Here is a 17625-nt window from a genome sequence, read left to right on the forward strand (position 1 = left end):
TTACATTTTATTATATATTTTGTTACCATAGTGACTGAAAAAAGTCCCCTGGTAACCAGGACATCTACTCACAACCTCCCACTCAGATCTATATGTCAGGCAGACAACCTACATATTGTGCAAACTGCCAGGGGCCCTGGCTCCTCTGCACTCTTCACATTGTGACTTACAGCACAAATGGTCATCCCTCTGATTGGGGGGGGGGGGGGCTCTCTGATAAATGGTTACCATCTCTGTAATGCTTAATTAAAAATGCATTAAGTAAATGATAAGTATATTGAACACTATAGTTTCAATTCACAAAGCTAACATACCAGAGTAAGGATCCTTATTTATAAAAAATAAAGTGACCGTTATCAGTTCAAGAAGTCATATTTTTTTTTAACAGGGTCAGAAGTGCATTGAACATGAATAAAAAATAATTAATGGAAAGGAAAAACACTGCAAATAACTTGCTTTTCAGGCCTCATGCACACTGGACCTTATAATAACGTTATAAAAATGCCAGTAGCTTTGCAGTGAGTTTTTCAACGTTTTGACAATAGCGTTTTTTCAGCGTTTAATTTTTTTCAATGGGATCAAAAACGTTAACCTCCCTGGCGGTATGATTATTTCAGATTTTAGGTGCTGAAAGCGGTACAATTATTTTGCATGGAAATTTGGCGTTTTATATTGTAGGTCTGTAAATCTTAACAATAACACACTTAAATCTGTCCAAACCAGAGTCTAGTAGATATCCCGGGTATGATCAAGTTTGAAACACAAAAACATAAATTATAATATAATAAATAAAAATAAATAATTAAAAAAAATTTAAAAAAATAGTAATAAAATAAATTTCCCCACAATTCACTATCGCTCAATTCTGCAAGTGTTCTAATTTACTATCGCTGTTTTCTAGCTGGTCTAAAGCCACTTTTGACGTAAAGGGACACTTTTTGGTTGCTATGGACAATCTCCAGTTTCCAGGCAGAAAGAACAGTATATATCATGTAAAACTGCATGCAGGGCATGGGCCAGAGCACTGGGGACAAAAGGGATGTGAAATCATTTCATACAATACTGTAATCTGTAAGATTACAGTACTGTATGTGTTATGATTTTGACAGTTTTTTGAATTTGCCGCCAGGCTCCGCCCCCGTGCGTCGCGCCGCTCGCAGGGAACGGAGCCTGGCACGGAGAGGCTTCGGAGGAGGACGGAGCCCTCGGACACTGCGGGGGACATCGCAGGATCCCGGGGACAAGGTAAGTAAAGCCGCCCCAGGATCCTGCAATGCGATCCCGAGTGTGGCTCGGGGTTACCGCTAAAGGTACTGAATTTTAACCCCGAGCCACACTCGGGAAAACCGCCAGGGAGGCTACACGCCACATTTTTGAGCGTTTATCTGTGTTTTCTGACGTTAGAGCGTTTTTACAGCTGAAAAACTCCTCTCAGAACCCACTAGTTTTGGGGTGCATGGACACATAGGATAACATGCTGGAGAGTTTATTGACTGTAGAAGAAAAATGTCTGAAGCCAAAAAAAGCCGCTGTAAAAACGTCCAATGTGCATGAGGCCTAAAAGTTGTATTGTTAAAGCCTCTTAGAAATGAAAAATGTTGTCTAAATCTGTGTAAATATGTTTGCGCTAATAGCTTTTAAAAATATCTGTACATGGGGCAACTTTATTTGCTCATTACATGTGTATGCTATGCTCCTTTCTTAATAGCTAGCGGCACAGTGATTATACTGCACTATTCCCATTTTTTCCACTGCAAATCTATTGGTCTCACTGTAACCTATATCAATATGCTCTTTAAGTTGTATATCTGCATTCCAACAGAGCAGATGTTCAGCACATATTCTTATTTTGCTATCTAACAAAGATGGCAAATAGAGGACGAATGTACAATTCTGTGTATACACAATCGTGACACAAGGTAAACGGTAAAAGTCGCTTGGACCTGATAGAACCACTGAGTCCAGGTGCTGCTTTAAAATGGGTGGTTAAAACAGCACATAAGAAGCCCAATATCACTCAAGGCAGCCGAAAACTGTCATTGTGTCTGCACCAAATTCAACAAACCAAAAAGCAGCTAAATAAAATTTACAAATTTCACACGCTGTAAATAATATTTATGTGTGTAGCTCCACTGCGATAGCAGCCAGCCTTTTCCACCTAAGTGACAAACGGCGCAAAACCCATCCAGGAACAGCTTATAAATGGCTCCTGCCCGTAGAAGGTAGGAAGAGCAATTCCCACAGGTGCCAGTTTGCGGCCTGCTCAGAGACTGAGAATGCAGCTCTAGACCACTTACATCACTGAGAATACAGCCTATACATTTACTACAGACCTTTGATATCACTTAGAATGCAGCCTGTTTATTGACTGGATTTCCACAGCAAAAATTACCCCTGTAGAAAAGGGGAGCAAAGTAGTCCAACAGTAGGACTGTATCCTTATGTATTAGGGCTTTGGTTCATAGACAACATTGCACACAATGTGTACCGCAATCAAGCTGTAAAACCAACACCTCCAGTGTGGAGAAAGTTGTAGAATCAAAATATCTCAGCTTATCAGTTTTTAGTGGGAGATACCTACCTGCATGGAAAGGCTCACCTGATGGTTATTGCCATGGTATATAGTCCCCAGCGGCAGCTCTCTAGGTTTGTTGCAAACAATGACTGGGTAGACCTTAAGGCCCCTTTCACACTGTCAGACCGTTCAGGTCCGCCTGTCAGTTTTGTCGGTGGACCTGAACGTGCTAGTCTATGGAGCGACGGATGTCAGTGACATGTCCGCTGACATCCGACCCGGTTCGATCTGTTAAATCAGACGGATGCCCCTACGTTCGCATCCGTCCCTGGCGGATCGGGTGAGATCTGATGAAATCTCTCCGATCTCTCCATAGTAACCAGCGGTGCTCGACAAGCCCCTCCGCGCTCAGTGAGCAGAGAGGGACCTGTCATCCGCCGGCTCAGCAGAGATCAACGGAGAGATCTCCCGCTGAGCCGGCGGACTCCGAAGTCAGCGGATCCGCCTCGTGAGAATGAAGCCTTAAGCTCGATTCCTCAAAAAATATAAGGAACTCCAAGTTAGTTAAAAAAAAAAAAAACTTTAATGAAAACCTAAATATAAAAGGTTTCAGGGCAAGCGCTCCCCTCTTCAAGAGTAATGCAACAACAAAACAATGTACAACTTTATTGACATGAATTTGAGACACTCTCCACCCCTAATTAGTAAGGCACATGTTAATTAACCCTATTGCTGACAACATTTTGGATATAATAGTAACTGATTCACTGAGAAGAAAAGAAATCAAAGAAACAGCAGCTCTAATCTGAGTCACAATATGTTTGAATCAAAGCCAGCCGGTCCTAATGGACAAAACAATTAAATTATTCAGCTCCACTGCACCCCAAGATCTGCTAACACCAACCCAAAGAAATGTAATATAAAATAGTATTAATCGCTAAAAGAAAATACATAAAGCCAGCGCACGTGTTGCTCCAGTAACAAAATCCTGTACAGAACAAACAGGGAGTTCACTTCACATCTGACACCCACACTAGCACAACACTAGTGCAGACTATATACATAAACCTACGTATATATACACCTTTTTATAATCATAGTCTCTTACCGATATCATTGCCCTTTTTCATTACACACCTTGCACATAAGTAGCAATTTCTTGTTACATATTGTTTATGTATCCAGCCTGCCCTAGCATTGTACTGGCATAGGAGGCGGATGTGGAGCGAACGCCTTGTTCGTTCCACAACAGATTTTGCTACCAAAGCAAAATGTACGCTGGCTTTATGTATTTTCTTTTAGCTGTTAACATTATTTTATATTCTGTTGTTTGATTCAGGGCCAACCGATCCCAGAGAACAGGGTGTATAGCGGCAGGATAATTTGTTTTGTTTTTCTGTGTTTTGTTCTTTGGGGCCGGCTGGTTTTAATTTGAAGATACTGTGCCTCAAATTAGTGTTACTGTGTGTTTGCTTACAGTCCTTTTCAATTATTCAGTTACTATTATACCCATGATGATGCCAACAATAGGGTTATTTAAAGGGGTTGTAAAGGCAGAAGGTTTTTTTATCTTAATGCATTCTATGCATTAAGATAATAAAAAGCTTTTGTGTGTAGCAACCTCCTCGCCACCCCCTAATACTTACCTGAGCCCCATCTCTCTCCAGCGATGTCCACGAGTGCCACGGCCGTCTGATACTCTCCCTCCTGATTGGCTGAGAAGCAGCAGCGGTGCCATTGGCTCCCATGGTTGTCAGTTAGTTAGCCAATCAGGAAAGAGAGGGGGCGGGGCCGAACTGCAGCTCCATGTCTGAATGAACACACGGAGCAGCAGCTTGGCTCGGGTGCCCCCTTAGCAAGTTGCTTGCTGTGGGGGCACTCGATAGGGAGGGAAGGGCCAGCGAAGAGGGACCCAAGAAGAGGGGGATCCAGACTGCTCTGTGCAAATCCACTGCAATAGAGCAGGTAAGTATAATATGTTTTTTTTTAAATGATACTTTACAATCACTTTAATATGTGCATTACTAATTATTAATGTGAACAATGATATTTTATTGTTGCATTATTCCTGAAGATGGAGCACTGAGTTTTATTAAAGGTCCTAAGTTAAAGTGTTACTAAACCCAGGACCCTGCATTCACTATATCTGGTCTCCCATAGTACACAGAACATGGAAAATGCAATTTGTTTAGTAAATAAAAACTGCTAAATACCTTTTCTCATCAGCAGTTACAGTAGTCTTGTGACTTCTATCAGTGTTCAGCCAAGCGCGGATTAAAGCTTGTAGGAGGAGTTTTCTGACTGTCCTATCAGACTGCAAGATCCCCACCCTCTGCCTGGACAGTGCTGTTCACATGCAATCTCCCAAGAAAAACAAAAACCTCTCTAGCAATACACACCAAACTGAGCATGTGCAGGCTGACTCCATAGGCTCTGTGTTATCAGGAAATTATCAGGGGACAGTGTATGGAGGGGAGGGGGGAATCAGAGAAGACAGCATTAAACAGCCTTTTTACACAATGCAGAGGATTAACCCCTAAAGTTCCACAGTGAGTATAACAAGCATGCTTTACTGCATAAACAGACGGATTTCACTGTTGTGGGTTCAGCAACACTTTAAAGCCGAGTTCCACCAAAAAGTGGAAGCTCCACTTATCTGACTCCTCTCCCCCTCTGGGGGCGGGGGGTACCTGTTTTTGACATTTACCTGTCCCCACTTCCGAGAGATCGCGCCGCGATCGCTAGGAAGTTTGCTCCCCCTCCTCCTTCCCTGCTGCTGGTTCATTCAGAAACGCAGAAGCAGTAGGGGGCTGTGAAGCCACAAGGCTTCACTGCCGGTTTCCCTTACAGACAATGGCGGCAGCAGCACCTGAGAGCTGATGGATTCCAGGACAGGTAAGTGTCCTAATATTAAAAGTCAGCAGCTACAGTATGTGTAGCTGTTGACTTCAATTTTTTTGCTGGGGGGAACTCCGTTTTAAGTATTTTACAGTTTTTTATTTTTAAATAACGCAACAACATCCACACAAGTAGCACACCCAAAGTTAGAGGTGATTTATTCTTCCAAAGCAAATACACCTTTGCACGCTGGTACTGACTAATATTCCAATATTTCTTTTCTCCCTCAGTTTCTCTTCCTCACTCAGCAAATGTGACTCCCGTACTGCCTGAGAAGAGGGGCAAACAAGGATTCTGTGCAGGGACCTGACATCCTCATTATCAGCCAATGACGTCATTGTTTGTTAGGATACCAGAGGCTGGATGGTTGTAATGGTGCACAATGAAACCTGTGACTTTCTGTAACTGAAAGGCAGGCTTGATCCACTCACTGGCTTGTATACAACTTTTGGGCAATTTTTAGGCATTTTGCTGAGGCACCCCTGAAGAAACCTGAAGGTACCCCGGTGGATAAAGGCTGCTCTACCCAATCACTGCAGGCAACAAACATAGAGCACTGCTGCAACCACGATATGCACAGCAATAACTTCAGGTGGGCATTTCCAGGCTGGCAAGTCAGTCCCACTAATACTGATATTCTCAGAACATATTTTATTTTGCCAGAAATATTGTTGAATATCTGCAGATTGATGTATATTTGAAAATCAGTGTGTATCTTCTTCACACTAGAGGTGCTGATTTTACAGCCTGTAAATGACCATATTTCTAAAGTGAACATCAAAATTCTAATTATAACCATACTTCACCAGTAGATATGTCAGGTGTTTTTGGACCATAAGCAGCCATATAAAACCTTTCTGGAAGCTCTCTGCTAGTTTAAGAATTTTAAATTGAATAAAATCCCAAGTTTCCTTATGCTTTCGAAAATATGTCTGGACCCTTTTTCAGGGATTTAAGCTTAATTGTTTCTGTGAATATGGTGTTGGTAACCCAAAATCTCTCTTCTGGATTATATACCCTGTTCAGATCTCTGGTTTCTTTGGGTCTGACATGCCTGCTCCAGAAACCAGGGACATCGGCAAAAAACAGCTAGCTTGTTAACTTTTCCAATATAGTATATACAGAGATCACATACAGAGTGACATCTGTGGGGCCGAAGACAGTCCCCTTTTTCCATACTAGTCTGGTAGAAGAACAGACAGCAGCAGGTTGGGATATCATGTCCCATTTCTATTGTCCTTGTTAGTAGAGACATCTACATCTAGACTATAAGCTCAACTCACTACAGAACGATTGTTAATTTCAGCAAGGCGACCTACAGTCATATGGCTGAAAATAACCATCATTAATGAAAAAAACATGTTAAAACTAAGTGAATTGAGCCATATATTGTGTGTTAGGAATTCAGACTTGCCCCGAGTCTTGTGGGAAGTAATAGTTACATCATTTTTAATGAAATGCGAGTATTGTATAAGAGAGTCATGATAATGTGATACATATGGAAGTAGAAATTACTTCCTAGATAAAGGTGGAGATTTCTCAGCGATGGGCCACAAAGATGAATTACAATGTGGGGGGGACGTATAGTTAGACTCCACCTTGGCTATGGATCTCCCACAAGACTCACAGGCAGGAGCTGCTGTACAGACACATTACGTACACGGAAGAGGTACCTGAACTGAGCTTGTAGGGACTCGGTACCTCAGAAAAGCACGGCGGCCCTGTCCTTACACTATCCATCTCCAAATCTGTCATTAATCAGGAAGGGAAGACAAATGTGATTATGGAGGACAAAGCATGGACAGAGTGAGGATACAAAAAAAAAAGGAAAAAGTGTATGAAAGTCACAAAGGAAAATATGAAGTGAAGAACACTGCCAGGACCCACTATATGTATTGCTCTGTATATCCTGAAAATGACAAATTTTCACATAGTCTGGATACTATTTCTAAAAAAAAATTTTAACATAAAATGTAGGTTTGAGGCTGTTAAAAGAATATTTCCCATTGTATGCAAGTTATCACTAGGGCTGTACTCCCTTCATAGATCAAGGTCTGGTGTTGGGCGATAAGGTGTGAAGATGGAGTCTCTGTTCACCTGCACATGGGGATTCTCCAATAAGGTGTTTAGATTAGGATCAATGCTGCCTGTAGCTGATTGGTGGAGATAGCAATGTGCTTGCAGTTACTTTCATAGCTTTGTGGTATGTTGCTATAGAGTGCAGACAGTGTACTTGACAAGTCCACTTTAAATTGTAAAATGTAGTATTTCTGCCCTTATCTTCTGGTCAGTTTGTGCTCCAGATAAAATGACAAGAGAACTTAGACCCCATACACACGATTCGATTTTCTGCAGATTGTGGTCTTCAGATTTACCAAAACAAGTAGTGCAAGGGTCTGTCTGATTGCATACAAATTGAAACACTTATGCCCTGTACACAGGATCGGACATTGATCGGACATTCCGACAACAAAATTCATGGATTTTTTTCCGACAGATGTTGGCTCAAACTTGTCTTGCATACACACGGTCGCACAAAGTTGTCGCAAAATCTGATCGTTCTGAACGAGGTAACGTAAAACACGTACGTCGGGACTATAAACAGGGCAGTAGCCAATAGCTTTCATCTCTTAATTTATTCTGAGCATGCGTGGCACTTTGTGCGTCGGATTTGTGTACACACGATCGGATTTTGTTGTCGGAAAATTTTAAAGGCCACTCTCAAACTTTGTGTGTCGGAAATTCCAACGGAAAAAGTCAGATGGAGCCCACACACGATCGGAATTTCCGACAACACAATCTGATCGCACTTTTTTCGTAGTAAAATCCGACCGTGTGTACAGGGCATTAAGGTTTGACCTCATATTATATGGTTTTGGTAAATCTGAAGACAAAAAGCTGCAGAAAATCTAATAGTTTGTATGGGGCCTTAGTTGGCCACAAGTTAGGTTGCTTTGGAACGCCCTGTATACAGCTTGGGCTTAGGATTTTGGGTAAAGTTAATACTTTGGCTGAGAAGACAAGTTATTTTTAATATGCAGTTTAGTAGATCTAATACTTCCTGCATGCAGTGTAATGATTAAAGTTCACCACAGGTTACAATCTGACTGTAAATTCTCATAGGGGAAGTTCACACCAGAACGCACGCGCATGTCCCACACCAAGTTCAAAACGCACTGCACTTACGATCTGCACTGAGTGTCAGTGTTAACGACACTTCAAATGCAGGTCGCAAACGCAGTGCGTTTGCCTGCACTGAATTACATGGTATAGTAGTACCATGGGAGCTGGTTGCTGTGCATTTTTTTAAAGTAGTGCACGCAGTACTTTTGGTGCAGTCTGGCTCAATTTCAGCTCATTCAAATAAATGGGCTGAAATCGCACAAAGATCGCATGTGAATTATACATATGCACAGTCCTGTGCGATTCATGGTGTGAGACGGCCCTTATGAATAACCCAACTAGGTAGTTGCCTGCCTGACTGAATACAATTTAAATTAATAATTTAGGTAGGTAAGTATGACATACTTGTGGTAAATTAAAATGTAATTGTATATAGATAGTAAGGTCAGACTGTAATGTGTGTGGTGATTTTTACAGAGTACTGTAGATTATATATCTTGTGTTTATAGCAGCGGGTTCATATCTTTATTATCTGCTGTTGTCCTTCTTATGTTATTGCTCGGTATTCTACCACTGTGTCACCACCCCCCTTCATGTGTGGCAGACCTTTCCCCATAGACTGATGCACATGCATTAGAGAGAGAGAGAGAGAGAGAGAGAGAGAGACAGAGAGAGAGAGAGAGAGAGAGAGAGTGAGAGAGAGTGAGAGAGAGAAGACATGGAACCGTACAGGGGGGGAAGTAGCTCCAGGATGCCGGCCTCATTCCATGCGCAGGGGAGACTGGAGGGAACAGATCACAACAAAGGATTAAAAAGCAAACAAGCAAAGCAGAACTTTCATCTTTCCTAAAGTGGAGGCTATCATTATCAGCCAGTGTTACCATATATATCTAGGAGCCCATACTGGTGACTAGACTATAAGTGACACTCATGCAGAGAGGAATGTTACACAGGGCACAAGTGGGGGACATATGTCAAACACAGCTCATGGAGGGAGCAACATGGCATAAATGGGGTCTTGTGGGCAATGGCTGTAACACAATCTGCTCCATGGCTTTTGTTAGTACAAAGACACACAAAGATTTACACACAAAGACATGCCAAAGTATCTTGTAAATAACAAATAGGAGTTCAGTGACTGATAAGTGGGCAGCAGTTAGCAGGAGCTACAGGTTCTCAGCCATGCTTCTCTTTAGAGAGTTGAAGGATAAGTTCACTTTTAAAAACAAAAATAATAAATGCACATCTTTTTGCATTAAAAACAAAATTCGCTACTTTTTTTTCATTGGGAGCCTGAAAAGCATTGTACTCATGATCAGCAGTTCATGGGTGCAATGCAGGGCTCTTGCTGACTGTGTGTGTAAGCTGTCTGACCATACAGTACGGCCAAGCAGTTACACAATAACAGGAAGCATCAATTACCACAGCCCTTAACAGTGTCATGGTAGTTAATTGAGAACTACAAGCCAATAGCCACAAAGGCTGCTGGACTTTGTAGTTTTCCCATTCACATAACTCTGTGAATCTTTGTAGGGGCCAGCGGATTTGTTACATGTTACACCCTGAATATGAGTGTAACATGTTACAAATGGTGAACTTATCCTTTAAAGTGGTTATAAAGTCTATTTTTTTTTTTTATCGAAAACAATAAACATGTTATACTTACCTTGCACAGAGTGGCCCTGATCCTCCTCTACTGAGGTCCTCCTCCTACATTCATAGACACACACAGCGAGGCTGTGCCCTGTCCCCGCTCCCTCCTGATAGGGTTCGATCGACAGCAGAAGGAGCCAATGGCTCCTGCCTCTCTGTCCTGTGAGGAGAAAGACCAGTGCCACTTCAGATGGGCACACAGCACTGGACCGAGAAAGAACTCAGGTAAGTATAAGTGGAATGAGGGCGTGATACAAATGCTGGGACATTTTTTACCTTAATGCAGGAAATGCATTAGGGTGGAAAATGTCTTAATTTTACATCCATTTAAAAACTGATAAAAAAAAAAACAAAACAACGTGGCTCAAAAAATTTCACTGATTTTCTAAACTGCAATCCAAAATCTCTAGGTGCTACCAATGCTTTTCCTTACACCATGTTTCCATTCAAGTATAGAAGTTCCTTAACAAGACACAGAACTTTCCTCAAGACCAAAATATGTCTAGTTGCTTGTGTGTCACCTCAAAGCCCCAAGCTCTATGTAAAACAGTCCACCAGGGTCTCTCTCCCAACAGTGGCCGCATGTGGTATCGGATTAGTACTGACTGATCGGATCCTGTTGCATGTGACCATGTGCTAAAAAATACATGTCTTTAGAATTCTCTTTTCACTCACTGTGAACACCAGAAATGTCATTGTGCTCCGGACAGAACAATACACATACTTAATTGGGTAGAAGGGACCATTGCCTATAGTTCTTCTTCCTAGATTTGCATGTTCAAAAAATGAAGGGCATACATGTGCAGGAATATTGTGATATATTGAGCTGTGTCTGGTATTGGGGAGACCAGAACAAATATTTGTGATTATTATACACTGTGAGAGTGAAAGAGTGCGAGGGGATCCCTGTGCCATTCTCTCAAGCTCAGCTGATTCACAATTTAGTTGTGGCCCTAACTAGACTAGAGAACATTCTCCATCTACCGTCTACACATAGCTGCACTGCCTACCAACCATTACCCTAGATGAGAGAATGTTCACCATCTACACAGAGCTGCATTGCCTACGAACCATCAGCTTGGATTAGAGAACGTTCACCATCCACCGTCTACACAGAGCTGCACTGCCTACCAACCATCAGCCTGGATTAGAGAACGTTCACCATCCACCATCTACACAGAGCTGCACTGCCTACCAGCCATCAGCCTGGATTAGAGAACGTTCACCCTCCACCGTCTACACAGAGCTGCACTGCCTACCAGCCATCAGCCTGGATTAGAGAACGTTCACCATCCACCATCTACACAGAGCTGCACAGCCTACCAGCCATCAGCCTGGATTAGAGAACGTTCACCATCCACCGTCTACACAGAGCTGCACTGCCAACCAGCCATCAGCCTGATACTCGTTCCAGATCCAGTGTTAGTGGAATTCTAAAGAGTCCACATCATATGTATGATAGGAAAACTTTCTACAAACACGGAGTTAGCAGAACAGAATGAATAGTACAGGATAAGAGTAATGTACAATGATGATTTAGCATTGTACAGGACCACATACAACATGTCCTCTCTTCTATATACATTTGTATATAATGTTAGCATGACAGGATTAGACACAAAAACGTAGACATGATCCCTGCCACAGATGCCACACAGAAAAGCACTCACCTGGTTTTGGAACGGAGTTGGTCATTGACTGGGGAACTTTATCATTAATTAATTCCACACATTCACTGGGGAAAAAGCCAACCTGTGGAGGACACCAACACATCATATTTGACACAGCCTGTCCTTAACATACTCTATTAGGTATCATGTTCTGCTCATTTCTCCTGTAGATTTATACAGATTTATTGTATACATAATGTTATTCAAGAAAATAATTGTTCTCCTTTTTGAAAAAAATAAAAAACTATATTAAAATGTATTTTTTTCTTTATGTTGCCAGTTAATTCAAAGGTCACGTGTGACTGTTTGGTCCTAATCCTCTCCTACAGCTTGGTGGGCTGGGAGCAGAGAATGCAAAAGACACTTGACAGCTTCTGCCAATGTCACAGATCAAGAAGGCCTTTATCTCCATGGAAACCCTTCACCGTCTGTATGTGGAAATACTAGATGAATGACATCTCTTGCCAATCCCTGCCAGAAGCCACTGCTACTCACACTATGGAGGGCTGGATAGGGACATTGTAGCTGCATTCTGATTTCAGGACTACATGGCCCTCTGTGCACGAGCAAGTCGTCCTCTATCTCTTGTGTCAGAAGAAGAGACACAGACTGACCATGCTAGTGACCTTGCTTTCAGCTGGTGTATATTGTGCAGTGTTTTCCATATAGATCCATTCATTTCAGTGTCTACCCTAGTAAAGCTTAAACTTTAATGCTCCTTGCTACAAGCATTGTTTTAAGGCTAACTTTGGTTTTTGGTCACAGGAAGGAAGATCTTCTATTTATACATAAATATAGGGAGAGCATTACAAACTCCCTAATATTCTGAAGGGGGCCGATTCATCAACTAGTGTGCTAACCACAGAGTCACCCTGCTCTCTATACTTGTCCACATTTTCTCATATTTTGCCCTGCGACTTGCAGGAGAAAACACTCAGCAACAGCTTAAACCTACTTTTCAATGACCAATACAGAATTCACTAATGGCAATATGTAGGTCAGTCAATTAAAAAAAAAAAGGGAAGCCAATAAAATTTCAGACTGACAATAGGTAAGAGAAGGAGTTAAAAATATTGTAAATCAATTACCTGGAAGCCGTGCTTCCCCCTCCACCACGTGGTCAGTTCTTTTGGTGGCATGTCAATAACAGACACAATATCCCCCACCTGCAGAGAAGAGAACACGAATACCAAAGCTGTAATGATCCTCAGAAATCAAACAATGCCAGTGCCCCCCCCCAAGTCTGTTGTTTGCATATTGTAAGGGTCCTGACCAGATCCTTTTGGCCGGAGCACCCCATCCCCCCTTCATTACCTCTTATTAGTGTCCACCTGTAATATAGAAGGAGTCCTTATAGATCTCCCATAAAGAGCAGTTTGTCTCCCATGGTCAAGATACAGGACCTTTCATTCTATGAATAGTGTAGGACCCACTGATAATGGGGTACTTTGACGTAGTATTGGGCTTAACACTATATGGCCATATGGTGTAACCAAATCCCCATATTTTTGAATATGTTCAGGTGTTTTAAATAGCCTTGCAGGATTTAAATGTAATTTTTGTATGTGTGCGCTGTAATCTATTTTGTTCTGTTTGCGGTCTTATAGCAGCACCATCTTGAATATAAACACATTTTAAGGTGTGCCCCCTACCCCCAAGTCTGTTGTTTGTATAATGTCAGCTATTGCTGTTTAAACTTCACTCACAAAAAGGCAAGTGTGATTCTTGGGGGTCTAATAGTCAGTTAAAGCAGGCAAACTGCTAAAATGCATAGATTAAATACATATATAGGAGATGATCGATTAGACTGTAAGCTCTCATGAGCAGGGCTTGCTTATATTGTAACTTTATGGTCTCCCTTTAGATTGCAAAGCGTTGCACAAACAGTTGGCTCTATATACATTCTGAATAATATTATTAATAATAATAATAATAATAACATTTTGTCAGACTAATCATTTGTAATTCTGTCTATTTAGTCCTGTGATTTACCCTGCTATACCACATAGCACAGCCCGGTCTGGCAGGGCAGGAAACCTAATTTTCTCTGCTGTAGTTCAATAACCCAACCTCTGCCCTCACCCCCACATGTGACTGGACAATGAAGGAAAAGCAGCAGACTGATGAGTGCATCTCTCTGCCACTCTCTCTGCAGAGACTGATAACAAGTCAGTTCAGACACTTACAAAATACATTAGTGGATGGACTAAAAATACAGAGCTGCATTAATGTGTTTTTTTATCTTCCTGGAGTTCAATTCTCAAATAAAGAGTCACCCTGCAGGTTGTGCCCCACTAAATAATAAAGAAATAAATACCTCAAAGGACAGTTCATCCGGAGCCTGTGCATTGTAGCGTTTAATAACGTGAGCAGCAGCTATGGCCGGAACATTGATGGATGACTCTTCATGCACTAGCAAATGGTTTCCTTTATTATCGATCTGTTGGAGAACACATCAGAGGACACATCATACAATCTCCTACAATATGAACTACATCCCACGTCTCTTCTGTTATATATTTAGAGCAGACAACAATGGAGCTTTCCCATAGAGCCAGCACTCACCTCCATCCACGTCAGGGCTGGTCCACAGTTGATCTTGTTCCCGGCGATGGCTGACAGGCGGGTCAGGTAAGCCATCAGCATCTGTGTGACCAGCTGGAACACAATAGAAGAAATAGCTTCAACATTCCAGAGCAAAGGCACCAGAAACAATAAATGTATGACTTTCAATATAACCCTAAAGTAAATTTCTCATATCTGGGAAGCTGAGCTGACAATATAACAAACACATAACCAGTGAAAAGTGTCATGAAAAGGCCATGTCAAAATGATCAAAAGATCCAGAGCAGCTAAAGTTCTAAACAAATCCCATGTTTTCCCACTTCTCCTCTTGAGTGTCCTTACTAGATCTTTATTGTGATGGACAGCCTTACTAAGCAATACAAAGACCCAGACAATTTCACTTTAAAGGCATTTCTTTTGATCCAGTACAATTTTTCAGATATAACTCACCAGCCACAAGGCGCCTCTCCAGACACAAGGTCTCTTTATGTAAAGACATGACTATGAAGGAGGCGCCATTCAAATCAGCAGTGCGTAGCTGCAAACACTCAGCGGATCTTGTTTTCTTAGGATGTGTTGTATTTGGTACCTGGCTGCACCTGCAACTGATCTCTACAACTTGGAGCTTTCTATAGCAACAAACAAAGGCTACACACCCTGCTGACATTTAACGGTACAATGTACGTATCTGACAAAAGATGCTAAACCAGGCACCTGTGCAAATGAAGAGGAGAGCCTGAATGAGTTCACTGTGTGTCTTCTGAATGGCCCTTTTCACAAACATCACCTGACTATGCATCCTCTAGGCAGGCTCATAGCAGGTACAGCTGCAGATAGCTTACCTCTGGATTGTCCTTCACGGCGTCGGAACGGGGCAGCTCTGAGAGCTGAGAGAAGCGCCGGTCATATATACATAGATGGAGGTGTTTGTCCAGCACCCTAAAATCTTCATAACTCCTTTTAACGATCCAGCTGCGGCCCTGCCAAGACAAGTTGTAATTGGACATTACTGATGGCTTCCTTCAACTCCGACACGTTCCATGGCATCCTGCAAAGAACACAAGCCACAATCTGATCTCCCCACCTCTCTCTTACACGCATACTGAGGCCTGCAAGACACACACTGGAAGAACTTGAGGGAAACTGAACCCAGTACTCAAGTACTACAGAAATATTGTGAGTAGACAGGGGGCAATTGGATGGCACTCTTATCGGATCAGGTCATCACTCTAGCCTTTCCTTACCCAGCATGGCATATTTCTCAGATTTTGCTTGTAGTGAGTTTCATTGTCTGTAATGATGCTGATAAGATACTGAAGCAGGAGGATGTCAGAAATATCTGCTGGCTTCAGCACAACTTGGAGACAGTTAATGAAGGAATCAGCAAGTGTAGAGAAGCCTCCCATAGATTTCCTATGCAAGAACAGAGCATCGCTCACATCAATATGCGCAGAGCGCGTTATATGTGGAGACATCTGGGAAAACATCCAATGCTCTCACCTCCGCTATAATGCATGCCCAGCTCAGTCTGGGAGGAGGGGGACAAGTGCTCTTTTCTTAACCAGTTAATTGCTTTGTATACTAGTGTGCAAGTTATAAGAGAAGAAACCAAGAAGCCCTACATACTGTTACTGGAAGATTAATTTTCCTCTGTGTCCTGTATTGGCATGCTGGACCTTATCTATAAAACTTGATGAAAGGATCCAGTGTTTTCAATGGCAACCAGTCTGATGTCATCTTCTAGAAAGTATCAGCTGAGTTCTGATTTCTTGTTGTGTCTCAACATACGCTTTACCTTTTCCTCCCGTGTGGCCAGCCCACTGGGGGGATTTACTAAAACTGGAGCACTCAGAATCTGGTGCAGCTGTGCATGGTAGCCAATCGGCTTCTAACTTCAGCTTGTTCAATTACGTTTTGACAATAAAACCTAGAAGCTGGTTTCTATGCAGAGTTGCAACAGATTTTGCACTCTCCAGCCTTAGTAAATAAACCCCATGTGTCACCCCCCCCCCCATCACAGACTTGAAGTCAGTGATTTATCTTTGCTTCTAGGTAATAGTGATGAATGCTTTGTGGGTAAATAAGAGTTTTAATAATGCCATTATATGCTATGGGCTACAGTGGGTATAAAAAAGAATCACTCCCTTTAAAATAATAAAATGTTGTTGCTTTGCAGCCTGAAATGAAGATAGACAGTGTTATATCTTTCACTTGGATGTTATAAGTTGCACTAACATGTCAGGAAAAATAAATCAAAAGACGGAATCACTGAGTTCGAAAAAGGATCTCCCCCTTATGTCAGTATTTTGTTGAACCACCTTTTGCTTTAATTACAGTCTTTAGTATGTTGGGACAGGTCTCTGGTAACTGCACATCTAGACATTATCTACCCACTCTTCTTTGCAGAACTGCTCAAGTTCAGTTACATTTGATGGAGACCGTTTGTGGACTGCAGTCTTCAAGTCATTCCACAGATTTTCAATGTGGTTTAAGTCTGGGCTCTGACTAAGCCATGCAAGGATATTCACTTTTCTCCTTCAACCACTGCGTGGTCATTTTTGCGGTGTACTTTGGGTCATTGTCATGTTAGAAAGTAAGCCTTCTTCCCATTGACAACTTACTGGCAGAGGGCGGCAGATTTTCCTCAAGAGTTTGACGGTATTTTTCCGGTATTTTGCCCCATCCATTTTTCCTTCTATCCTGACAAATGCTCCAGTCCCTGCTGTAGAAAAACACCCCCATAACAGGATATTACAACCTCCATGCTTTACTGTAGGAATGGTGTTATTTGGATGGTAAGCTGTATTGGATTTCCACCAGACATATTGTTTGCTGTTGAGGCCAAATAATGAAATGTTAGCCTCATCTGACCAGAACACCTTTTCCATGTGGCCTCAGAATCTTCAAGGTGGGTTTTGGCAAAGCTCAGTCATGACTGCATGTGGCCTTTATATGTCTAGTATATGTCTATCTAATGCCACAGTGGATCTACAGTGGCAAAAAAGTATGCAAACCTGGTTTTCTGCAGTAATCTGCCATACAATGTGATCTGATCCTCATTCTAAGGCTTCATGTACACGGGATGTTTTTACAACCTCTCCTGAATGATTTAATTTGACGCATAGTAACCCACATTTAATATGTCCGTTTTGCCTTGTTTGCGTTTAACCACTTCAATACCAGGCACTTAGACACCTTCCC

At 42.0% G+C, this 17625-nt stretch overlaps 1 protein-coding gene across 11 annotated transcripts in view; it reads right to left on the reverse strand.

Moving 5' to 3' along the window:
• ARHGAP32 (Rho GTPase activating protein 32) overlaps nucleotides 1–17625 on the reverse strand; it is a 352740-nt gene that overhangs the window by 49306 nt on the left and 285809 nt on the right. For 7 of the 11 annotated variants that reach the window (XM_073603297.1, XM_073603299.1, XM_073603301.1 and 4 more), the window contains 7 exons: nucleotides 15267–15404; nucleotides 14425–14517; nucleotides 14177–14299; nucleotides 12948–13025; nucleotides 11860–11941; nucleotides 9267–9317; nucleotides 7087–7161 (listed from right to left, as the gene is read on the reverse strand). In XM_073603297.1, the coding sequence (XP_073459398.1) occupies nucleotides 7087–7161; nucleotides 9267–9317; nucleotides 11860–11941; nucleotides 12948–13025; nucleotides 14177–14299; nucleotides 14425–14517; nucleotides 15267–15404 (640 nt within the window). The remainder of the gene's footprint in view (nucleotides 1–7086; nucleotides 7162–9266; nucleotides 9318–11859; nucleotides 11942–12947; nucleotides 13026–14176; nucleotides 14300–14424; nucleotides 14518–15266; nucleotides 15405–17625) is intronic. The other 4 variants (XM_073603302.1, XM_073603303.1, XM_073603295.1 and 1 more) reach the window with 3 other exon arrangements.

This window comes from Aquarana catesbeiana, linkage group LG10 (assembly GCF_042186555.1).
Source record: "Aquarana catesbeiana isolate 2022-GZ linkage group LG10, ASM4218655v1, whole genome shotgun sequence".
NCBI lineage: Eukaryota > Metazoa > Chordata > Amphibia > Anura > Ranidae > Aquarana > Aquarana catesbeiana.